Source organism: Dipodomys merriami, unplaced genomic scaffold, assembly GCF_024711535.1.
Source record: "Dipodomys merriami isolate MVZ:Mamm:240054 unplaced genomic scaffold, mDipMer1.0.p SCAF_2, whole genome shotgun sequence".
NCBI lineage: Eukaryota > Metazoa > Chordata > Mammalia > Rodentia > Heteromyidae > Dipodomys > Dipodomys merriami.
This window is the reverse complement of record NW_027203381.1, coordinates 14431549-14458236: the sequence shown is the minus strand read 5'-3', so window position 1 is coordinate 14458236 and position 26688 is coordinate 14431549. Positions and strand designations below refer to the sequence as shown.

General features: G+C 39.6%; 1 protein-coding gene across 4 annotated transcripts in view; it reads right to left on the bottom strand.

Annotated features, from left to right (window-relative positions):
• Positions 1 to 315: 315 nt before the first annotated feature.
• Positions 316 to 26688, bottom strand: part of Ccdc68 (coiled-coil domain containing 68) — a 43522-nt gene continuing 17149 nt past the window's right edge. For 3 of the 4 annotated variants that reach the window (XM_070029092.1, XM_070029093.1, XM_070029094.1), the window contains 8 exons: positions 26013 to 26153; positions 24797 to 24922; positions 22627 to 22755; positions 16730 to 16812; positions 12026 to 12131; positions 10562 to 10645; positions 7758 to 7979; positions 5662 to 5747 (listed from right to left, as the gene is read on the bottom strand). In XM_070029092.1, coding sequence (XP_069885193.1) covers positions 7773 to 7979; positions 10562 to 10645; positions 12026 to 12131; positions 16730 to 16812; positions 22627 to 22755; positions 24797 to 24922; positions 26013 to 26153 — 876 coding nt within the window. In that variant the 3' untranslated portion in view covers positions 5662 to 5747; positions 7758 to 7772. Of the gene's footprint in view, positions 2547 to 5661; positions 5748 to 7757; positions 7980 to 10561; positions 10646 to 12025; positions 12132 to 16729; positions 16813 to 22626; positions 22756 to 24796; positions 24923 to 26012; positions 26154 to 26688 lie in introns of those variants that run through there. The other variant, XM_070029095.1, reaches the window with a different exon arrangement.

Sequence of the window (26688 nt, the reverse complement as noted above, 5' to 3'; positions counted from 1 at the left end):
ACCAGCAGATGATATGCAGGCAGATGACACAAAGAACCTCATACATTTGTGCTTTCACAAACCAAATCATGTCTCAAGCTTTCTTTTTTTTTTTTTTTTTTTTTTTTTTTTTTTTTTTAATTGTATTTTATTTTATTTGAGAACATACTGTACAGAGGGGCTACAATTACATGGGCAGGATAATGCATACATTTCTTACCAAGCATTGCAGCCTCCTCCTTTGTTTACCCTTCACTTCCCTTCCCTGCCTCCCCCCTCCCCCCACCCAATTTTACCCCCCTCCCCCCACCCAATTATACCCCCCTCTCCCCCCCACACCGAAATTGTAGAGCTGGTTTTGACATGACATTTTGTACTTCTCATTGTTGCAACAGGTCCACCTGAATCCTTAAACGATTTGTTTGTCCCCATCTCCTCCACATGATATACTGACATCAAATATAGTGAAAGCGGGGGTTACACTGTGGGGGAGGGACATACAAAGCAACAAAGAAATAATCTTATAAATGCATTAGAAATACATGCATGAAAGAAACGAAAACATTAAAATACATATTTAAGGGTTCATTTTCCTAACATCACATTATCTGGCCTTTTCCGCTTGACTCATACCTATACTAGATATTGCAAATAAGGGAGACCATGGGACCTATGCTTCTTTGGGCCTGGCTTACTTCACTTAATATAATTTTTTCCAAACCTTTCCATTTCCTAACAAATGGGGAAATGTCATTCTTTCTGATGGAGGCATAGAATTCCATTGTGTATATATACCACATTTTCTTGATCCATTCATCTACTGAGGGGCATCTGGGTTGGTTCCATATCTTAGCTATGGTAAATAATGCTATATGGCCTGAGGAATGGACATTCTTCAGCCCTGTGAGAGGAACATGAAAGAAATTAATAAAGTGCTTAGAATTGTTCCAGCATAGGATCATTATGTCCTACACATTATTAAATAATTCTACCTTAAAAACTCATGAGCAATGCTGAGTGAGTGCTGCTAGCTCCCATATACGATCCTAACTATTCAGAAAGCTGAGATCTGAAGATCCTGATTCAAAGCAAATCCATGCAGAAAGGTCTCTAAGATTCTTATCTCCAGTTAACCAGCAAAAAGTGAGAATTGGAAGTGTGACTCAGGTAGTAGAGCACCAGCCTAAAGAGAAAAAGCGAAAGCAAGAGTGCGAAGCCCAGAGTTCAAACCCCAGTACCACCACCAAAAAAAGAGAAAGTTTGCCAGAACATCATGATGCACACAAAACGCACAGTTAGCGTTACAGTACTTGGTGAATGTACAAATATAGTATTTCACCTTATTGTCTATACCTTTACACATTTCCTAGATAATACTGATATTTCACATTCTGTATTGAAAAGCTGGTAACATCTTTCCTGAGAAAAATGTGATGACCAAAGGCACAAAGAGAATTCTTTTCTGAGGGTGAATAAAGCTTCTCCTTATTTACTTCATTGAAATTGTGTTCTTCCAGTTTGTTTGCATTTCCACCAGTCAGAGTTTGGTTTTCCTTGTAGCAATCACACTCTTTTTGTAATGAAAACAAGATCCCAAATCTAAGCACACTTTAACCCAGGTCCCAAACATGCCAAACTCAAGAATTGAGGTTCTTCGTGGATGTGGATAGTAGCCTCTATTCCTTTCAACTGTACAGAATCCATTTTTTTATGGAAGTACCTGCTGACTGCTTTACATTCAATCTTTCCTCCCACATTATTTTACTTAGATTATATTAATGAACAGCAAGAAAATATTTGTCAGGAAGATAAGAGCACACTCGCTGCTGTCTTACATGTATGGTGTTAGCCTCCAACAAAAATGTTCATTTTTACCACCAAATAACCAAAGAACAATGACATTCTAGGGTAGGGAGAGGAGATCATGATTTTCAATATGGAAGACACTATGGGCTGGGGGAACTAGGTTTCATGGGCCTCCTGCTTGTCTCCCCATAATTCAGTAGATAACAACCATCCTACTAACAACAAACAGGTTAAGAGAAGGTGAAATTACATATGGTAAGAACTGTTTCTTATCTAAAAGTCAACCTTACAATATAGCATTTATTCATATGTAATTATATATCCATGTGTCCATATATATATGTATGTATTGCATTGTTCCCAGTATACATAAAACATTACTATCAAAAGGGTGAAGATGAAAACCTTATGTTTCTTGATCATGAAACAAAAAATAAGATGCAGATTTCCTTTTCTTAAGTTAAAAATGGAATTGACTTTCCCTTATGGGAAATCACCTGGTTTCTTAGTGTGTTTAGTAAGTTCTAAAGAAAGAATTCTTTCACTCAAATACACATTTGTTTGAAATTCTGGAATGTTGCCTTCCTGCTGAGTTTTGATGTATAATAAAGTCCATATGAACACTGACATGTTGCCATTTTAACATGAAAGGAATAAATAAGATCCACATAGTCTCTCTCAAGCTGATCTTTATCCAGCCAGTTCATTTCCGTAGCCTAATCAACATCAAATAGGGAGACGTGTCTTCAGTCTTCAATTCACTGCAGGAAACACAAGTATCAAAATTCAGCAGATCAGATTTTAGTGGTTCCATGGCTGTTCCAACACCAAAATCACCTCCATATCCACCATATTGCCATCCCTCAACCAACTGCTTTGATCTAAGAGATGGACACTAATCGATAAACCCAGGTCAGTTTTTCCATGAGACATAGTAGAACCATGCTGAAGAAAGCATTTAACCTATGAAAATGTAGCTAAGTTGATAGGACAAGGTGTTGGGGCGGGGGCAGAGAAAGAAAGTTTGAGCTTTGGTTTGCTTTCCTACTCAGTGGAAAAACACATCCGAGTAAAATTGAAGATGAGAAAACACTTGTTCCCTCATGATGTTTTAGCTTTTTGGGTTTCTCATAGCCTGAACTTTTATTCTGACACAGTTAGAATCTAAACTATACATGTGTCTACATATGCATACATATATTTATGTAAATATAAGAATATAGTTTATAATCTCAATCACTTCCAGTATTCAATACAAAAGAAAGTATTTGATGTTGGTATGATTTGGGAAGGGGAAGGGAAAAAACAAATTGCTTAAATAGGGATACAGGTGGATCCATTGCAACAATGAGATGTACAAGACGCTATATGGAAAAATGAACTTTACAATTTAGGAAGGTGGGGGGGGAGTGTAGTTGAGAAGGTGGGAGGGAAGGGATGGTAGGGGAAAAACAAAGAAAGAGGCAATAATGTTTGATAAGAAATGTACTTATTACCTTGCTCATATAACTGTTTCACAATAAAAAACTTATTTTAAAAAAAGAAAGCATTTTAGCAAGAAAAGAAAAGAAAAAAACTTGTTCTACAGCACAAAACTATATTTTGGGAATAATTCAATCACTGCTTTTACTGAGGATTGAACCCAGAGCTTTGTATGTGCTGGGCAAGTATTCAACTCTCTTCCATGACCCCAGCCATTTTATTTGTATCTTGAGATTCTCTCTTGTCTCTGCCTCCTGAGTAGCTGGGATTACAGGCATATGACTTTCTTAATCACTACTTTTATACTGCATCTGATAGAGTTATCATTCATACTTTACTACTCCAAAGTAATGGAGTTAGGATTCGACAGTATACTGATGAGTCTAGGCTAACCTAACCAGTTTGCCCCTGAGCCATGCTTTACTTTGCCAATGAGAGATGTATCTTTATGTCCTAACATAAGATCAGACAAAGGAGAGATAGTCAGTCCAGTTTTGCCATTGCAAGTAGGAAATATCTCCTCCATTTGGCCTTTTTTGCAAGTCATAGTGACAAGAAAAAGATCTTTAAAGCACTAGACTATAATTGTTAACTAAGGGCAGCTTAGAAAAACTGGTCAATGAAACCATTCTCTTGAGCACATCTCTCTATCAGCCAGACACACACCATTCAGTGCTGGAGAGGTTACAGTGTAAATGCAGACATTTATTCATCTACACCAGTTCAATTTCCTTCAGGGTCAAAGCCACTGAGTCTAGCCTGCCTCACCATGCTTTGGACACAAGTATCTTTATGGGAGGAAGCAAAGACTCTATTTCCAGGACATTCTTTCTTTTAATTTTATTTTATTGTAAAGATGCTGTACAGAGAGGTTACAGTTACATGAGTAAGTTAACGAGTACATTTCTTGTGGAGCATTGCTACCTAATCCTTTGTTTTTCTCCTACTATCCTTCCCTTGACCTTCCAATCAAAGTCCCTTAAGTCTTTATCATTTCCCACACTGAAATGCAAGCATCTCCAAGCATCTCACCATTTCTTTGGAAACTTTTCGGGGATTAATTGTTTTACTCTGTGTGTGTGTGTGTGTGTGTGTGTGTGTGTGTGTGTGTGTGTGTGTGTGTGTGTGTGTGTGTGTGTGTGTGTGTGTGTGTGTGTGTGTGTGTGTGTGTGTGTGTGGTGTGTGTGTACCTGGGCTTGAATTCATGGAATGGACATTATCCCTTAGGTTTTACTCTTAAAGGCTGACTCTCTACCACTTGAGCTACAGTGCCACTTCCAGAATTTTGGAGATAAAGAGTCTCATAGATTTTCTTGCTTGGGCTGGCTTTGAACCAAGATCCTCAGATACCAGCCTTTTGAGTAGCTAGGATTACAAGCATGAACCACCAGAACCAAGCTAACTTTCTTTTTCTTGTTTAGAAGTTGTGATGCTAGTGGCCACAAAGTTGAAAACTTAGCACCTGGAAGCTCAAAGATTTAAGAGGACTTGAAACCGTTATGATTGGTTCCATCTCTAGTCTGTAATTATATATATCATTAGCAAAGTGAAACATTGTTGCAAAGAGTTTTAAAGAGGGAGAGGAATCTGTCTGAATTCCTAGACTGATGTTAATCACAGTGAGTCTGATTTTCCACCTCAGGCACTGTGTTGAAAAGTTTCAGAAAATGAGATTCTGCCCTACAGGGACCAGACAGGGAAATTCAGAAGCTGCTAGAACAGGAAGTTTTTAATCACTTTTTAAATGATACATGTAATTGCAGGCTATGTTTCATTTAAGTGATAATTGTGTAGAATTTATGCAAATGACACTTGCGCCCAGATTCAGATTCAGATTCAGCCAACAACAAAGAGTAAGCACTAAAAAAATTGACTGCCATAGTTTTACCCATCATTTCAGTTGCTTTCTAAGATCATGATCATTGCTTGAAATCATTCATGACTGCATAACTGTTAATGATAGTTGTTCTTCTCAATGCAGAAAAGAAAAATTAATGCAAGGTATTAGTCTCATCTTGGTGATATTTATTTTCAGAGATGATACAGAAATTTCAGTAAATACAAGCAACTTACAATTAAAATTTCCATCAATAATATAAAACCTAAGCCACAAGATGTAGGACAATTCAGGAGATGGCATGCAATGATTTGAAATAGTGCTGAAGTCTAGAATCAGCAAAGGGAAAGTGTATCAAAAGTTATCCATTCATTTATTCAGCAAGTACTTATAACATGCCAGGTTTCAGTGATTTCATAATGAGCAAGATTAACACAGTTTTGAACAGGAACTGATAGACAATAAGCAAATGAATACAGACATATTAACAAATTGGAGAAATTTACAAGTGGATTTCACATCAACCTTATTTAACAGAGCTCGTGAAGATGGGGGAAAGACTTTACCTTGTAGAGACAGATTTAGATGCTTTTGTCCTAGGCATTTCAGGCCAAAGTGCCACCTTGGTTTTTAGTTCTTTGTTCTACAATTAACAAAAAAGAAGTGTAGCAATCAGATAGCTAACACAGATTAGTCCTATCTTTAATATTTCTGCTCAACACACCACCTGCCTCATGCCTTTGTACAAAGTTTGCTGAAACTATTCTGTTAGAAAACAGGAAAAAGCTAGTTAAGAGTCACTAAATAGCTCCAAAGAAACAAATACAGCTTGAAAATGTGTAATATACTAAAGGATTAAAATATGAGTGTGCTTCCATCAAGGGCTAATGGTTCATGACTGTAATCTTAGCTACTCAGGAGACTGAAATCTGAGGATTGTAGTTCAAAGTCAGCCCAGGAAGGAGAGTCCATAGGAATCGTCTTTAGGTGACCATCAAAAAGGGAGAATTGAGGATGTGACTCAGACTTGAGTGAAAAAGCTAAGTGACAGTGCCCAGGCCCTGAGTTCAAGGTCCAGTATTGGCTCATAGTACCAAAAAAATGCTGTTCTGACTTAAACTCTGAAATTCAACAGCTGACCTATCTATGTTTGCTTTTACAGAAATATATATATATGTATATATATATATATATATTACAAACACCTATATATACAAAACAAATATATGAAAATAAACATATTAAAGGATTTCATCAGAGATACCCACTACACTGATTATAAAAGTGTCATTTTTGCACAATCTCATGATTATAAACCCCTTCATACCATCTCTTCTTTATAGTCTGTGGTATATATTAGCCTCAGTTTTCTCCTTAAGTTTTATATTATCCACCTGGGTACTAAAGGTAAATGACACATGCATGGCTTGCCGATTTAGTTAAGGAAAAAAATACTATCTGATCATAATATTCGAATTCTGTAAGGATGCTGTAATTCTAGGAAATGACGGAATGGCCAGTAATTACAGTTCAGAGAATAAGTTCTCAGTTAAAAAAGAATATCTTAGCATAATCACTCACTAGGCTAAGTGATTTGATGTAGGGTTTCTTAAACTCTCTGTACCTAGTTTCTTTGTATGTCAAATGCACTAGATAAATAAACTCCTGATTTCGACTTCAACTTCCATGCTGTTGTATTTCATTCAGCAGATTAGGACATTTGTTTATTTATTTATTTATCTATTTACTAGTTAGGAACTGAACTCAGGGCTTGGGTGCTTTCTTTTAACTCTTTCTTTCAAGGATGGTACTCTACCACTTAAGCCATAACTTCTGGCTTTTTGGTGGTTAATTGGAGATAAGAACGTCAAGGACTTTCTTTCCAGCACTGGCTTTAAACCACAATCCGCAGGCCTCAGTCCCCCTGGTAGCTAGGAGGATGACAAGTGTGAACCTCTGGAGCATGGCGGTCTTGGCTGAAAGCTCATTCTAAGCAGAACAGCCACGTGCATGGATTGTATTACAAAAACGTTCTGAAAAATTACAACTCATTGGCAAGAATACGTCTGCCATGTAGATTCTATTATTGACCCAGTCTCCCAAAAGAATGTAAATTTTGCATATTTAATATTTCATTTGCCATAGTCTAAGAATTAAACTTCAAGAATCATGATAATTATACAATGTTGAATAGTCCTCCAAGCTTAGAAAATGGAATAATTTCTAAAAATGCCTTTTCATTGGAGCAGATAGAGAAGAAATCTGAAATGCATGAACTGTAACATACACATTTCCAAAGATATGACAGTAAGAACAAAGTAAATGATTTAGGTAAAGTAAAACAAGAATGTTCTGCTTAATTTTAAGAAATTTAAAAGACTTAAAAATATGTAAAGAGCTATGTGAGTTTATTTCAGTCTCTATTTGGAGGGAAAAACAAAACAGAAAACAGCTAAGATAGAATAAAGCACTACAGAGGAGAAAAAAATCCCATGACTTTAAAAACTAAGATTAAAATAGAAATAGTTGACTTAGTAATGGTAGTAATAAATGAAATAAATAAAACTAATTGTGCAAATTTGGTATCAGAGCTATACATTTCTAGATATAGTATAAATATATATGTACACATGTGTTTTGCACATGTACTTACACACACACATATACATCATCCAGATAAGTAGAAGCTGCACTGTGCTTGGGAGAAGTCATATGCTTTAAAGTCAAGCATAGTAGTCTGCCACCTACTACTGAGCGATTTCAAACAAGTTTCTTCATTTCTCTGAATCCCACGTTTATCAGTTGCAAAATGTAATAAATAATATTTTTTCCTGGAGCCACTTTGAAGATTATAAAAAGGAAGCATGTAGCTTGCCTAAAAAATGAGGCAAATAATTTTTATTATGGATGAGACAGTGATAGGGTCTTTATGGTTTAGAAAGCTGATATGTTTCAGAGCCCAGAACAATAGTAAAAATGATATATCATAAAAAGATGCCAAATCAAAAATAACCTCCCCAATTAAAGTGAATTACAGATACATAATAATTAAAATATGTTGCTGGAGCCAAAAATAGGTCGATACATCATTGTGATAATCTCCAACTGAGAATTCAGTCTAGAATATGTGCGTGTCTCAAGTTCATCAATTAACCAGTAAATTCTAGGATTCAGGGCTTATTTCTATTTTGTTTCAGCATTATTCTGAACTTAGTGTTTGCATAGTAGTGTGTACTCGATAAGCCCTTGCAGAATTAATTATGCAACTCATGTAGAAATCAAACTAATAAAATCAGGTGCAGATCCCAATAGAAATACGGTTTTACATCAATTACAGGTTCACATCTGTAATCCTAGCTACTCGGGCGTCTAAGATCTGAAGACCAAGGTTTGAAGCCAGTCTGGCAGACAAATCCAAGAGACTCCCGTCACCAGTGATCCATCAAAAAAGCTAGCAGTGGATCTGTGGCTCAAGCAGTAGAGTGCAGCATTGAGTGAAAAAGCAAAGTATGAGGTCCAAAATTCAATCTCTAGAACCAGCACACACACACACACACACACACACACACACATACACACACACACACACACACACACACACACACACACAATTACATAACCATTCTTTGTGACTGTTCATGGATGGTTATTTCACTTTTTGTTGTTGTTATTGTTGTTGGTGGTGGTGGTGGTGGTGGAGCTTGAATTCAGAGCCTGGGTGCTGTCCTTGAGCTCTTGCATTCAAATGCTAGCACTCTACCACTGAGAGCCACAGTTCCACTTCCAGAGGTAATTTTGAAAGTGACTTTCTAATTACTTATCTCTTTGTCTTAACTATGATGGAATGAATAAATAATCATAATCTCTTAAATAATCTATAAGAAATACATGTATCAATGTAACTGTAATAGGTACATCAACTAGCTAGAGTATAAAGTAGGTAGATTGCATAGCAGCATATGTAATAGTAATAAAAACAATTTTTAAAATCAAAGAACACTTGCCAAACGACCACCAAGCAAGAAAGAAGGTGAAGGAAGCTTTTGCAGAGCATTTCTGAGGAGGAAGTGGTGCCAAGCTGCTGTGAATCACTGAACCGGGAGGTTCCTGACAGAACTGAATCAGCCATCACTTGGCAGGTGAAGGAACACTCATTTTGAGCCAAGAGGACCAGTCCGTGCATTTTTGTTCATGCAGAGCTATGGGTAATAACTTAATCAATCCAACAGTCGCACCCACCCTGGAGATGGGGTACCTTAGGAGACATTCAGTGAGGTCTCCGCTCCAGAACAAGAAGAGAACAGTAGTTCTCGTGGAGACAGAAATGGGAATGGAGCTAGAAACCTTAACATGTAAAAAAAAAATCTTCACAACCATTTCTAAGTTATGTTGTGTTTTCTTCTTCTGATTGGGCAGGCGGAGACAAAATGGTGACCCTGACCCAGGGGAACTATCATGATGCTCCTTTCTAGTCTATTCTGAGGACAGAAAGTTCCAAACGCTGAGCAGTTTCCACAGAGAATCTCTGCGGTCCCACTGGCAGGTGGACACAAAGCGGGAGATGAAACTACTGAGAGATAAAGCGGGAAACGAGTCCAACCGCTGGCAGCTGGAGAGGAGCCGGGTGACAGGGACAAGTGGGTAGCACAGCAAGAGGCAGAGCTGAGGCTGAGGCCCTCGGGGTCCTCTGAGAGGACCTAGCAGCGGCCTTCTCATTCCTCCTGTGAGATGGGCTGGACGGCCTCTGAAAGGCAGAAGTGGAGTGGAGCTGAGGAAGCATGTCTTCCCCTCCTATCACAGACTACTGGAGAGTACAAGATTTAACACAAGGCAAAGCATGGTGTTTTGAACAGACTTCTGGATGTAGGCAAGGCCTGTGGCAAGGCTTAGGAGCATGGATGTGGATGAAGACAGAGAAACATGAAGCATCTTGTGCAGGAGGAGGGAAGCCTGGCAATCTAGAGAGGATGGAATTTTTTTATACAACTGTAGCCCTGACCAAGCAGTCATTACAGGTTATAGAGAGCCATTGCCTGTGATACTAATATGTCAAGTGTTCTGGAAAAGGTGAACGAATTCTAGCAATTATTTAGTATTTATTTAATAGATAATGTTACCATAAATAACTTGACTATACAATATGATTAGTAATATAACAATAATTTCCCAATTATTACATTTTCATAATTATTATAGTTGCCTTCGCATCTATAACTTCTTACACATAGAAGATGCACGCATTTACAAAGACACCTGTGTAGGCTCACACACGTACATATACTTACCTAGTCAAGAACTCATGCATATACTTACCTAGTCAAGAAATCACACACAAACGCACGTGGCATAATGTTACATGTTCACACCTTCACAATCATAAACACACATTCACATACAAGCTCATACACACACACACACACACACACACATACACACACACACAGTTTCCTTTCTTACCTGGGCTTCAAGTACACTGACTTTTTCTTGCAGACGTTCAATTCTTTTATCTTGTTCCTTTAAGTTATTCTTTAATCCTTCCATCTAAGAATTAGGAAACACAGTTGGAAAACTCTTGTCAGACCGCAGGGAAAGGTTACTTTTTACTTAGAAATCGTACGGCTTTCCGAGGTCAGACGATGTTCATCAAATAGAAACATGAAATCCCACAGCCGGCTCAGCAGGCTACAGAAAAATCACAGGACAAATTGGCACCTGAGGTGGAAAACACTCAGCCTGTGCTATTGCGCATTTGAATCTCTAGAGAACCTGTTTACACCAGATTCGGCAGGCATACCTGGTATAGAAAGAGGCACTGGCCATCTCCTGTCTGTCCTCCTGAATGTACCTTCTAGAGACATAGGACAAGGCCCAGAATGCAGAGTCTCACTGAAATGAGAGCACTGTCACCCAGCAGCAGGATAATCAAAGGCCACAGGGAACACAGAGGTCGGGTGATGAGGGGCAGAAGGTGTGGGGAGAGAAGGCACCTGTGGATTCAAAAGCCAGCTCTGCCACCGGCAGCTCCCCCCTGAACTTCATTCTATTTCCCTCTCCTCATTGGGGGCCGTGGGAAGCCCCAAGGTCCCACCTAGTCTTTGAATCCTTCTACTGAACTTTTCTGGACCTTTGGTGAAGCCATAACCAGTTACATACAAATAGTGCATTTACACCAAGAAGGCATTAGAATTATTTGGGGAGACACCTTTGAAAACAAGTATTAGGTAATGAAATCATTAGGTGTGATTTTAAATCCATATCTTGAGCTGTGCGTTATGTTACGTGCCTATAAAACCCGATACTTGTGGCTCATGTGAGGTGTGTAGATAACATGTCTAACAAGTGCAAAGTCTTGAGTTCACATCCTAGTAGCACTACACACACACACACACACACACACACACACACACACACACACACACACACACACACACACACACACACACAGAGGAAGATTTAATGGCTGGTTGCTACCACATTATTTCTTCCTTCTCCCTGCTAGAATGTTCCTAGAGAATAATCAGACTATTTCCCATTCTAAAACAACTTCTACATAAATCTAATATTTATAATGGCATTAAAAACAGATAACAATTTCTTATCCAGACTGGAAAAAAAAATCAGAATTTCTTGGGCTACAAAATATTCTAAATAACAGTGAACAATTTATGAGTGGAAAAACATACATTTAAAAAAATCACTGAAATGGCTAAAAAGTCATTAAATACAACTTCCCAAATATCTTCTTGGGAACCTGATGGTGTAATAACTTAACGAAGGCATAAAAACCAAAACGACATGTCAGCAGGGAAAGAAGTCTGGGCTTCAGAAATCCAGACAAGCCACACCAGTCACTCACACTTGGTCCTCACACTGCAAACAAACAAATCATCTATCAGAGCGCATCGATTGGTTTAGTCTGACCTCCTGGATGACGCTGCGTAGGTTCTGATGCTGAGAATGAATCACAAACTGCAAATGAGAGATCTGCTCCTGGAGGATGGAAATCTCCATCTGAAGATCCTGGCAACTGAGCATACAAAGGAAAAGAGAGTGGGGGGGGGCGGGTTTGCTAATGCATTCTGCAGCTCTTTCTCTTGCCCATGCTGCCAGCCCAGCCTCACACACCCTGTGCTACAGAGCACTGTGTAGTAAGACCCAGGACCCCACTGATATCACCACACATGGGTGAGGAGCAGCCTGTAATCTGCTCTGATAGGAGCTAGAATCGGTAGCAGTTCAAGTCCACAAAGCTCTCATCAAAACTCACAGCTAATTACATGTAGATAGAGGGTCAGAATATGGAAGCAGAAATGCACAATTTATATAACTCTCATAAACCAACTTCCAGTGATGTCATTTTAGTATATGTTGTAGGTTGTCTGTCACTTTGTTACTTTCCCTTTTATTTTAATTTTTTTAAAGAGTCCTATCTTTGGAAAATGTATTACTTATAAAAAGATGGTAGGGCAGGGATGGTAAGGGGAAACAAAGGAGGAGGCAACAATGCTTGATAAGAAATGTATTCATTAAGCTGGGTGCCGGTGGCTCACACCTGTAATCCTAGTTACTCAGGAGGCTAACATATGAGGATCGTGATTCAAAGCCATTCAGGGCAGGAAAGTCCATGAGACTCTAATCTCCAATAAACCACTAGAAAACTGGAAGAGGCACTGTGGCTCAAGCCATAGAGCACTTGCCTTGAGCTGAAGAGCTCAAGGACAGCACCAAAGCCCCATAGTTCAAGCCCCATGTCCGACAAAAAAAAAAAAAAAAAGAAAGAAAGAAAGAAATGTATTCATTACTTTGCTCATGTAATTGTAACCCCTCTGTAGGGTATTTTCACGATAAAAAAAACTTATTTATAAAAAAAAAGAAATGGGGGAAAGAAACTAAACTTCCACTAAGTTGTTTTATTTTATTTTTTGGCAGTTGTAGGGTTTGAACTCAGGACCTTGTGTTTGTTAAGAAAGCATGCTAACCATTGAATCACTCAGCCAGTCCTTTTCTGGTTGGTCATTTTCAAGTTTATGGTTTCACTTTATGCCAGCCCAGACTGGACTGTGATCCTCCTATTGGTACTTTCCTCTGGAAATGGGATGATGGATATGTACCACTGACCCATAGCTTAGGGTGGCAGGTATGCAGTATTGCACCCAGCTATTGGCTGAGAAGCAGTATCATGAACTTTTATGGCTTTTAAACTCAACCTCTGATCTTTACCTCCCAAGTAACTAGGATTGCAGGCCTGAGCTATGGCACTAGGATCAGCGAATTTTTTTTAGTTGCCTAAATCATGATGAATCAAGATTACATGTAGCTTATTCCTACTTTTCCAAAGCTCTCTTTGCCTAACTTGAATTGATCTTTGGCCTATTTCTCTTTTGTGCCATTAGTAATGGAAGCATGTTTGTGGTGGACGAATCACCAAGCTCTGGAAAGTACTATGATCTTACAAAGCTACCTGCAGCTCCAAGCTTCAGGGTCAGAGATATAATTCCTGACGTGGCTACTAATTGAGATCAGTCTGTTGACCTGAGGATATAAAGTGAATAACATTTTCTTTCTTTTCTTTCCTCTTGCCCTCAACAAAATATGTGCAACTGTCCTGTCATATTTAATGTATAGCAATTACACAAATAACTTTCACGATCGTATTTCACACTGCACCAAATCTGATTGACTTTCCCTATTGTTCTTTCTTTTAAAAATGAATGAAATAAAGATAAAAAGCCCTAGCATTTCCAATTAAAATCAACAGATGGGCTGTAATCCCATCACTAAGCATATATCCAAAATATGCATTAAGAGACAGATAAAACGTGTTCATGGAGGCATTGTGCATGCCAAAACCTAGAGACCAACTAATATCCATCCATGATAGAATGAAAAGTCAGACACACTCACACACATACAACAGAAGTGCAGAAAACTATGGCACCACGAATAAACCCCTCAAACATAAGAAGGAGGAAAAGACAAGCAATACATATAAATGTGACAGTGTAAACTAAGGAAAAGCCAGCTAGTATGTTAAGGGGCTCATAAAGAAAAGTATTACAATAAAGGTCTGATTAACAGGTCCATTATGCTCCTTTATGCTTGGAAAAAACTTGGCAATACAAGATTCAAGGTCATCCCAGAAGTGACCTCAGTTTTATTGAGGTCACCAATATTTGCTTCAATAGAATTCATTAAACCATATGTAATATCTATGTTCTATGTGCTCATCATACTTGACATACTTGACATGTTTTTTCAATTTTGTTTTGGTCAGTTGTAGGGCTTGAATTCTGGGCCTGGGTACTGTCTATCAGCTGTTTAGCTCAAGGTTAGCCCTCTACCACTTGAGCCACAGCGCCACTTCAGGTTTTCTGGTGGTTTGTTGGAGATAAGAGTCTCACAGGCTTTCCTGCTGGCTGGCTTTGAACCATGATCCTCTGATCTCAGCCTCCTGAGTAGCTAGGATTACAGGAGTGAGCCACCAGTGCCCAAGTCAATATTTTTTTAATGGAAAAACATATGGGAGATGCAGGCCAGACAATTTATAGTACTTATTTGTGCATAAATTTTGGAGAGCTCCTCATTATCTTTGAGAGCTTGTTTGGAGGTTCTAGCAGGGGAGCGCAGCTACTCGTATACCCTTGACAGAAGACCGGTCCTCCTCTATCAGGGATGGTCGTCCTCTTCGACAGAGCGCGCAGCTTCGGGAGAGACGCACACGGAGCGGTGAGGGAGGAAGGGGACACCCGCCTAGCCAGCCAGATCAGCCGAATCAACCCTGGCGATCAATGGGATGACAGATGTCGCAGCCAGATCGCCCTCACATCCATATCTTTGAAGGTTACTATTTTATACTTTTAGTCAATGAACTTGTACTTTCCCTGTCACTGGGGCTTGAACTCAGGTCCTCACACTTATCACCTTTCTTGCTCACAGCTGACTCTCTACCATTTGAGCCATGCTTCCAATCCAGCATTTGCTGATTAACTGAAGATAGAGTTTCGAGATTTCTGCTCAGGCTGGCTTTGAATTGCAATCCTTCAGATCTCAGCTTCCTAAGGAGATAGGGTCAAACATCAGCCACTGGTGCCTGGCTTGAACTTATATCTTTGTAACTGAAAAGCAATCACAATTCAAATACAGACAGAACTTTCACTGTCCATATATAATTTAAAAGGAGGGACATGTGAAATGGGGAGAGCAACAGAAGGGGTGATTCTAGTTGAGAAGCACTGGTCACATGAAGATGTTAAAGTGCAGCCCTTTCTTAAACAACCTTTTTCAGTTTAGAAAATGATGATGATGATGATGATGATGATGAACAATGTGCAATGCTGGGTGCTGGTGGCTCACACCTGTGATCCTAGCTACTCAGGAGGCTGAGATCTGAGGATCACAGTTCAAAACCAGCCCAAGTAGGAAAGTCAGTGAAAATCTTATCTCCAATTAGTCCCCTGAAAACTGGAAGTAGCCCTTTGTCTCAAAGTAGTAGAGCACAAACCTGGAGCAAAAAAACTCAGGGACACAGCAACCAGGCCCTGAGTTCATGCTCCATGACTTGACAAAACAAAGCAAATATAAGAAACAAATACACTAATGGTAGTGGGAACATTGTCATTAAAACATTTTAACTGGTTCATGACAAACAACCAATGCTTTTAGAAAAAAAAGACAATATTTCTAGATGCATTCAAAAACTCCAGCTTTGGACTTATCTCAATAATACACTGGAGGAGAAGTGTAGGGAAGATTTGATACCCAAGGTCTTGGAGAAGAAAGGAAACAAATGAGAGGTTCAAGAAAAGGAAGGGATAAGGGAAGAGGAAAAGAAGGGAAGAGTACACAAAAGGCATCAGTGCATGGATTGGGTATGTACATCCTTACAAACCCTTCTCACATCTAGACAACTAATTCTTATGGCTAAACCCCACATTCCCCAACCTGACTAGGTTAAACAACTATCAGATGAAGAAATTATGGAAACAAAATCACAGATCATCAACTCAAACCAAAAGAAAGACTACCGGATCAATCATGACAATCTTTTTCATATTTTTTTTCTAACATGATCCTTCAGAAGGCCCCACCCATAAAGTTCACTCTACATGAATAAAAGTTTGAAATGAACTTCATCATGGAGGAGGAACAATAGAGCTAGGAGCAACACAAACGATCTCAGTTTCACTTGTGCGCTAGGCACGGGGTGAGGGGAGGAGAAGGTCTATTGAAAAGATTCATTGACAAAAACACAAAAGTGGGGCTGGGGGGGAGAGAGGATGAAGGCATCTCTGGCATCCTTGATACCAGGTTTATACAGTTTATACTTACGAATGGTTCAGAATTAACTTCCCACTGGGTCTCTGGGAACGCCAGTGAACTCTCCTCACTGGACCCCTCCCCCCACACCTAATTCCTCAGTTAGAGCATTATTATTATTTGATGGGAACTTTGATTCTCTGAAGTTGTATGCTAATTTGTAGATTTCTGTCTGGTGAGGAACCAGAGGTACGTGACTATTACTCTTAAAAATTCTCCCTCCTCCTCCCCTCGCAGTCGATATCCTTTCACCCAGGATGGAGATGTCATCTGGAGACCTCTCCAGGAGAGAGAGGTTGATTTGCAAACCTGTTAGCATATGTAGCATTGGATTTGAGTTGCAGAAGCTTGCTCTCCAATGACAGTTTTCTTTCTAGTAGCGTTCTCTTTTCCTAGAAGAAAAATAACAGACGATTTCTGCTTACTATTTTTATGTGGATGTCTATGGTGCATACATGTGTTTAGTAAGGCATTCTTGCAAACTTGTGTTCACCAAAAATAAAAAGATGCTCTTTACAAACTTAGAAATATACATTGTGTGACAGAGTTCATATCATACTAGCCGTTACAATGTGCCCTGATCAGTCTTGGTCAGATCTTCACCTGTGTGCTTTATAACTAAGTCAACGGTAGGGCCAGAGCCTGTTCACACCTCCCTACCTGAGCAGTTTGTTCCAGCACTTACACTGAAAAGGAGCAAGTGCCGCTCAAATTCTCCCATCTGCTTCCCCCAGTGCACCCCAAGTGAACATCAGGCTAGCCCCACCTCCTCAGCACAGGCTCTCCACAGCACCCACCTCTCATACAGTAACTGAGTTATTAGTACCCAGGAACACCACTGCATGCACCTTGCTTCCTCTACCTGCTCTCGTGACATCTGGCAGAAAGTAGCAGATGTATTTTTAATAAAGGATAAAGGCCACAGTGACTTCCTAATTAGGATCCTGGAGGACCTGTGACACTAACAAAGATTAGCATTCAAATGTCATAATTTTAATTATTAAACCAAACTCTTCCTCCCAAAGGAAACACAGAGCAGCTCATGAAGACCCAAGTATGGATGGCTGTGTTCATTGTGCGTTTGATGGTGGTATGCAAAAAATAAGGGATGTGAGCAGGGTGCTCGTGCTTATAATCCTAGCTATTCAGGAGGCTGAGATCTGAGGATTGTGGTTCAAACCCAGCCCAGGCAGGAAAGCCCATGAAACTTTTATCTCCAATTAACCACCAGAGAACTGGAAGTGGAATTGTGGCTCAAAGTGGTAGAGAGCACTAGCTCTGAGAAAAAAAAAAAAGGCTCAGAGATAGCACTCAGGACCTGAGTTCAAGCTCCATGACTGACAAAAAAAGGGATTTGGAGTTTGGGCTACTGGTTTAATGCTAAGTTGGAGGAAGCAGACTCTTAAATAAGCAGGGTTTGGGATTGGCCCTGTGGATAGAACTCACTGGGGGAAAATGTTTTGAAAACATCTACAATGCTGTTCGGAATCATTTCCTGTGGCATATTATGGGTACTATGTGGGCAGGTCCTTATAGCAGAAGCATAAGAAATAGTACTTTGTGTGTGCATTGATCTGGTTTAGAAATGCTGGCCAGGAGTTTAACCTCCCTGGACTTTAATGATTGTTAAGAAAATGTCATCAAAAGTTGGAAATAAAAGTCATTTATAGTGTGTGACTTTCATGCTAAATTGGATCAGGTTAATCTTCTAGCCCAACCATAACCCAACCAGTATTTAATCCTTTCAGAGAATTGGCTTCAGTTTTACCCTTTTTTTTTGTTGTGGTTAAGACTGGGGTTTGAATTCAAGGTTTAAACTCATGCATGCAAACAAGATCTGAACCACCTGAAATACATCTCTTGTTTTGTTTTTTGGCTGTTTTTCAGATAGGGTTTTGCATTGGGGCTGGCCTTGGGTGCAGTCTTCTACTTGTGCTTCCCATATAACTGGAATTGTATCCAGATTGCCTGGCTTATTGGTTGAGGAAGTGAGGTGGGTGGGGGGGTGTCTCTCTAATGTTTTATCTAGTAAGCCCTTGAACCACAGTCCTCAAGATCTCCACCTTCCAAGTAGTTACAGGAGTGAACCACTGCAGTTGGCCTTAGTTTGCCCATTATTATTATTTGAATAGAGTCCGGACTCTGATCATTTATAGGCTTCTGGCTGATATAAAAGATAATCCCAAAGATTATGGGTAAGTGATGGTATAGTTACTAATAAAAACTAATCTTTAGAGTGGTAACTACTTTTTACATTGAATTCAGTAATCCTAGTTTATATTCTTTCTTCCTTCCAAAATGCCAATAGATAACCAGTTTCCTCACAATACTTTATTTAACCCATCATCACAGTTTTATTGTTTCCTATGTTAGTGAATGGGTTGGACAAAGTGTTTAATGAGTATTTGTATAGTCTCATATTTAACTCTATGGATATCCTTAAAATGAAATGTTGGGATGTTCAGAGATAGCATGTGAGAGGCCAGACTTCTACTCTGGGTGAGAGTTGGACCATAATAGGTAATAATTTAAGTAACCAATTGCTTCATGTCCTATTTGATCTGCCATTTTGTAAGCTGTGTTAACTTAGTCAATGTTTAGCGCATATAGCTTTCTTGACTCATTGAAATTGTCCCAGAGCAACCGTAGCTGTGTGCAAATGATTTCTGATGAGGGTCACAGATATACCTAGGCAGCATATAATGGTTCTTGGATTATCAAAGAAATACATCACAGATAGCATATTTTGAATCTGTCTGGGAAGAGAAATTGTGTTTAATAAATATCCTTTCTAATAAATGTACTGTTGATGAATGAGTTTTTGTAATCAGTTTGCAAAGAGACCAGACAATTAAACAAGAAAATGTTCTTACTCTGGCCCCGGGCTCTTCATAGATCTCTGGGAGCACAGAAGATCACACTCTACAGAGAAGCCATTCTCCAGCAGGGGCTTCTGAGCACACACAGCACCTGGCCATAGGCAGCCCTATGTTCCCTGGCCACATGGCTGAGAGCTCAGAATATCCCTCACTCCTGATCTCAGTGGATACCAATTTCACTCATTAACATCCAAATGACTTGGAACCCAGCATATCACTTTGATCCAGCCTCCTAGAGGAGAACAACACAGCAAAAAGCACCGTGAACTAGCAGCTGGGGGATTATGGAATGGTGTCTTGTTCACACCATCCTCATCTGGAAAGTAGTCTGTCTCCAAAGTGTCTTTGAACTCTGAATTTCTAATGGAGCTAAATCAATGACACTAGAAAACAAGTATGATGCCACAGAACTGCACTGTTAGCAAAAGGAACATATGCCATATTTACATGCTCGTATTGGGCGTTTTTGCTAGCTGAGCGCCATGTGTACGGAACTGGTTCTCACTGCATTCTTGATTAAAGCGGGACAGATGGTGGGGGTTTTAAGTAATGTGTTCATTACCAGACCTCAGACCACTAATGGCTACTTACTGGAGCAGGGCCTTGTTCCAATGACTCCTTCTCTGGGGGCCCTCCTCCATCAGAGTGGCATTTGTCAACCTTTGTGACAAAGTGTGTTTTTCAGTTTCACTTCCGGGTTGAACTTCTGTCTTTCTCCGGTTGATACCCAAAGCTCCAGGTCTCTCCTTCATTCGGCTATGTTTTGTCTACCCAAGAGGCTTCTCGACAGGCTTAAACCGTGCTCTGTATACTTCCATTTATTTGCTTATTTCGTTTGCAAATATTGGATGTCTTTATGCTATTTTTTGAACACTAGTACTTGTGTGTGTACATATGTGTGCATGCATGCGTGTGTGTGTGTGTGTGTGTGTGTGTGTGCTAATCTTGGGGCTTGAACTCAGGACCTGGACACTGTCCCTGAGCTCTTTTGCTCAAGGCTAGAGCTCTACCACTTCAGCTACAGCTCCACGTCTAGTTTTTGATAGTTAATTGAAGATAAGAGTCTCCTACTTTCCTGTCTTGGGCTGACTTCAAACTACCATCCTCAGATCTCAGTCTCCCCAGTAGCTAGGATTATAGGCATGAGCCATTGGTGCCTGGCTTTACTAATATGTTTTTAAACAAATGTGTGTTTCAATGCTAATTTTTTTTGTAAGTAACACTTCACGTTACTTCTCTACCTGCCCCCCCCCCCGCCCATTCACCTCTGCTGCCCAGAAATAGCCTAATAGGATTTTCCCCCTAGAAATCATTGAGTGAGAACCTTCTGGAAAGTTGCTACATGGTCTTGTTGAACCAGAGCATTCTGTCATGGATCTCCTGGGAGAGCCTGCAGTTATAGGTCAGTAGCAAGGCAGGAGTGAAGCCATCACTTCCTAAGATGTCTGTCCAGCAAGCTCTGACCCCTGAACTCAGCATCCCAGGGACCTCTAGGAGAGCTCTAAGCAAGAAATCTGGGAAATTCCTTGGGCCCCACATAATCCATATACATGCATTACAATCTCCACAAAGAGTGATTATGTCTAGTTTGTTCACAAATACTTCTCCAGCCCCCATCTCTGTATGGCACCTAGTAGGTCCTTAAGTGGATTGAACGAGCAGTCAAATAAATATATGCCAGAACTCTGAGAGGAGTTTGTGTCTAGTAGAGATTGTCTAGCGTTACTTACTAGACAATGCCTCAGAAATGATGTCTAGTAGAGGTATGTCTAGGGTTGCTAAGCAATGAAAATTATTTTCCACTGTGTTTTGTTGATATACGTAGGTACTAACAGGTGAGCAGTAACCTGACTTGGTGGTGTTAGGATTAAGACAGATTGATTGTAAATTAAATTCCAAACTGTTTAATCAACTTGTTAGATTAAACAACCCTGTTTTCTTTCTAGGGCTGTCTTCTTCTCCTAAATACCATTTACTTATTATAAGATGAACACTGGCAAGCTCCCAACCAAATAGCTCAGCTTTTCCAAATCAGCATAATTATCAAGTAGCATTCTGGGATAAACCAATACCCCTGGGATATTATAGTTCAGTGATTTTGCTAGAAAGAAACAGTCAGTGACCCATGGCAAGACCAAGATATGATTTCTGCTGCTGTTATTAGAGCCTGACTAGTTTGGACTTTGTTTAATTTTTTATTACCTCAAAGAATTTTTATTAAGATTATAAATGGCTCCAAATTCACAGTAGCTATAAAGCTTTAGGCACAAGGCTAGAACTTAATAGAAGAGCACTTGACTAGCATGCAAATAAGGCCTTGGGATCAATTCCTAGTAAATCCCCAGAAAAAAAGAATCACATTCTAAGAAAATATTTTTGCATCTACTCAATGTTTCTTTTGGTAGTAAACTTACATACTATTGACACATGACGCTTCTGAAATGATATTTCTTAAGTAGCATAAACACAGGCAGACAGACTCAAAAAAATTAAAGTTGAAAAGAAAAGAGGTAAATTGGAGAATTAATGCAACAAATACCAAAATGTATCAGGCAAAATTTACTACAAGCTTATATTTGTACCTATTCTCTGTTCAGTCCATTTCCTATTCATTTTGCCACTAAAAAATAATATCACTTCTTTTATCTGAATCCTAAATTCTAAGTCAAACATAGGTGAATTTATATGTTTACCTTCTCTATATATGCAATATGCAGTAACTTAAGGGAAGCCAGCATTAATATTTTATAATTTGTATTCTACTATTACTCTTTCCTAAATATATATATTTTGCAAGTTCCAATTTCCATTGACTGGCTCTCTTATTTGTGAGCTATCTGATGCTGACTGTAGCCATTGATTTTTCTAAACCCCAAGTAGTCTTGTATGACCCAAGATGGAGAGATTCTCTATTGATTCTACCATATACAAATGTTCAATTAAAGGAATCCACTCTGCTATTGCACTAGGAAGGCAGATTTTGTCATTTTTTCCATTATATTTTCATTTATACCCTCACCTAAGACATAGCAGAAATGGAAAGTGACACACACAATACCTCCACAGTACTCACAGAAAAATAATGACCACAATAACTAATCAACTACTATAACAATAATTCACCAAAAACAATAGCACAGGTCACATCAAGTGTTTGAGGAAGAAGCTGGCATGATGGAGGTCCCCTGGGAACAGGAATCATGCAGGTGCATTCACTTCCATGTCATGTCATTGGATTTCACCTCCCATCTATTCTTCCACTATTCGTTTTCATTCCCAATGGCTTCCCACCAGGAAGAATCTGGGTCATTCTCCGGGGGCCCTTACCGTCTCCATCCTCTGCACAAGCGTCTCCAATTCTGTGATTTGCTTGTGTTTTTCTTCAAGTTTTTCAGCAACTTGATTCAGACTTTCAACATGCTGTTTCAATGTCTGTTCTTTCTCAAGCTTGGTAACCTGGGGTCAGAAAAAAAATGTCTTGTTTTCATTAAACCAGATACAAATTATCTCCCAATAGAATTTGCTAACTAGCCAAAAAAGGAAGTATTCATATTTGTCTATAATGACTCCTTTTTGTTGCTAATATGTCTTTGAATCTTCAGAAGGTTGCAAAGAGGTAACAACTTAATATGTCCTTTATGTCCAGTGCTTCTTCATCAGGATCATCTCCTCCATCATCCTCCCCCATCCTACCTGCCCCCCCCCGGCCCCCAGGGTCTTCCCACCAACATTCTCCACTTTAGAATTGCTCTTGATTGTAATGTTTGCTTCAAACTAAACATGATGAGCTCAACACTAATTCAACAGAGAATTAATAATACATAAATACTAAGAATGTGTGCCTTTGTTACAATAAACATACTTTCTTTTTTCTTTTTCTTTTTCTTTTTGTCCATTGTGGGGCCTGAGCTCTGGGCCTGGGCGCTGTCCCTCAGCTCTTCAGCTCAAGGCTAGCACTCTACCACTTGAGCCACAGTGTCTCTTCTGGCTTTTTCTGCTTATGTGGTGCTGAGGAATCGAACCCAGGGCCTCATGCATGCAAGGCAAGCACTCTACCACTGAGCCACCTTCCCAGCCCCCAATAAACATACTTTCTTAAGTGGAAAAAAACTGGGTACTCATTTAAGAAAAGGGAAAGATTTCATTGTTTTGCAGCATAAAACAACAACAAAAAAAAACATCTTGATCAAGAAAATGTCATCTCATGTTCAGTGAGGACTATATTTCCTTTCTAAATCAGTATCATAAAAGCAGAATAGTAATCTCCACAGTGTTCAAGGGATGACTTACTTTCTAGGCATGTAGTAGAAGATGAAAAGCCATGGTGGGGGGGAGGGTGAAGAAGGGTCCATCTAGCAACACAAAAGTGTCACTTGGTAGTGAGAGTCTCATCAGACTTCTACCTGACACTCACATGCATGACTGTGCGTCTTTAACACAATTCAAGAGTCCTCAGTAAAGGGTAAATGTGAATGTTTGCCCTTCACCACATTACATGAGCATTTCTGCCAGACCATTCAGCCCAGGGATAGAGTGCTCACAGGGACAGGAGCATCCTGTCTCTGCAGCTCCCATGCTGTCCAGAGCCATCTCCTGGCCAACCAAACCAGCCAGTTCCCTTCACTCACTTACGCCCTTCATTCCCATGCATTATGTACTCAGGTGAGTTAGTAACCATCAGCACCACAGCCAGAAGCCTGGAGTCATGTGGGTAGTGGATTTCCTACTGTGTTCCCCAGGGGCCTTCCTACAGCCCAATCTGGGGAGACCCAAGCCCCTTACCCAGCATAAACAAACGCCCTTTCTATCTGTTTCATATTCTGAGTCTCAGCAAAAACACATCTATTTGCATGTGCGTGCTGCACTCATACACACACAAGCACACTTTTTCTTCTTCTAGTTCTCTAATATTAATTTTTTCTAACGTTTCTTGGTTGGTCTTCTCATGCAATGGTTCAGATTTAAATGCAATAAAAACAGTACGCATATGTGTGTGAGCTTGCATGTAAATAATTTTAAATACATGTATGTTTATAAACATATAGAAATGTGCTTTTCACATTTTAATTAATTTTTAAAATTATGACGAATGTATCCTTGGAGTCAAATAATTTTTAACTATTTGTCTGCCTCGCTTCTTCCCTTCTGGAGACAAGGACACCCAGGTCTGGAGAAGCAACTTTATCTAGATGTATTATTAGTCAAAGGAAGAGCCAAGAGCAGAATTGCTGGCAATGCTCCGTGGGGCCAGTCCTGGCCTCCAGGCCGCATGGCCTGTCTCCCCCACCTGTGCTGTACAGGACTTTGGGCAAGACAGACAGGCAGGCACAGTAGCACAGTGATCTGTGGTGCTGGCTAAGCAGGTCTCTGCCTTGCTTCCAAACTGGAGAAACCACTAAGCATGACTTATGGCACATCCATGTCCTCCAGCAAGAGAGACTGGGCAGTGAGGTGAGGGGCAGCGTGGGTTCTTTGTTAGTAAACTGCTAGCTGGTACCTGGAGTAAGTGCTTGCTGTCCTCATGCCGTTTCCTCGCATCTTCAGATTGTGTCTGGTAGTTCTCAAATAACCTCTGGGCCATGTTTCTCAGAGCTGCTGCTCCTGCCTCTCTGGAGGCTTCCAGCTAGGGAAAAAGGTCACTCTGCTTGTTTGACATTTCCAATAAAGAGCGTGTAAAGCAGAACAATTGGATGGTCCATTTATTTTCTTTTCTTTTTTTTAAAAGAGAGTCCATTTTGGTACAATTTGTTATTTATCAGGAGAAAGGTGAAAAAAATGAGAGAGTCTTTGTTTTGTGGGACAGGGAATGTAGGAATATCTGTGTGGGCTAAGCCAAAGCTCTGTGAACACAGGTGCCTTGCAAGGATGGACCACATCCTTCAGAGAACTCCACAGCGCCCCCATCCACTTACCCACGCATGGGCAAGCCTTTGATCATTATTGTCCACCTCAGTGCTAACAGGAGGGACAAGTTTGGAGATGTAAGAGTAATAATGTTCAAGTGTCCTTAAAACACTCAAAGATTTAACCTGAGGAGATAATCAAGGATGGCTGCAAAGACAGTCATTGCATGGCTTCATAGAAAATAATACCATACAAGGAAGATAGGAAGCGTCCAACAATAGATAAGTTTGACTATTAAAAGCTATAATTAATATTAATGAAATATGCAAATACCTTTCAATTTTTATTATTTTAAAGAAGCTAAGTATGTAATATAACACTGTTAACTAGAGGCATAAGGAGGTCCAGGGCCTCTAGATCTTACTCATCTTAAGGAAGATGAGTAAGAATGCTGAACGATACGTTGGAAATGATCTGTACAACTTGGAGAGTGGAGGGTGGGCGGAGGAGGGAAAGTAGGAGAAAATGAGGGAAGGGGTAACAAGTTAGACAAGAAATGAACTTATTACCTTACTTATGTAACTGCAACTGCGCTGCACATCACTTTGACAATAAAAAAACAAAAAACTTAAAAACCTGCTGAGCGAACTTCTGTAAGATTTCTTCAGTAACAAAAATCATCTCCAAAATGTAAATGTGAGGCTTATATTGTGAAATATGAAACCATGTCCTGACATGCGTGGACACATGGGGTGGCCTATGCGTGTGTGTAGATGTCTCAGCTTCTGCCCATCCATCAATTCTAACAATCTATCTGTTATCTCAATAGGTAGAAATACAAAGTCAGAACTTTCATCGAGTTATTCTACCTTGATTTTCAAGACTTCATTCTCCTTGTTCATCTCTAGGAGCTGCAGGTCTTTTCCTCTGATTTTTTGCATGAGCAAGTCCAAGCTGCCACAAGAAGGGTCCATTTTAGAATCAGTGCCATTTTGAATGTTTTCATAGAGCTGAAAAGGACAAACATGAAACAGAATGTCACTTTTGTTCTATGAAATTTGACAATGTAATCGTTCCATATTATACATGGCAATGAGAATTTATGTCTACGTGCATGAGTTCGTGCACACACACACACATACATCTTTGGGATCTCAAATATCAATGGAAATTTTAGATGAAACAACTGATATCTACATTTGCTCAAATTTTAAGATTCTTCTATTAAAAGAGGTAGACTTAGATTTTCAATGCCATTTGTCTTTCCCCCAGGCTTATCACTAGAAATATCTTAGGAGACAAATAATAGCCATAAGATGAGATATTTTTTACCATCTAAAGTCATGCACATAAATACTTTTTGGCACTTTTGCCTTACAGACTAATATACGATTTGATCTAATGGCAGAATCCTTTATATTCAAGGTTCAACGATGCTTCATTACAATCGCTTCATATTAAATTTCCAATCAGAATTGAGTCTTGCAGCTGTTAGGACTCTGTGAACTCATGCTTGCTGAAAATATTCCTAGAGCACACTTCTCA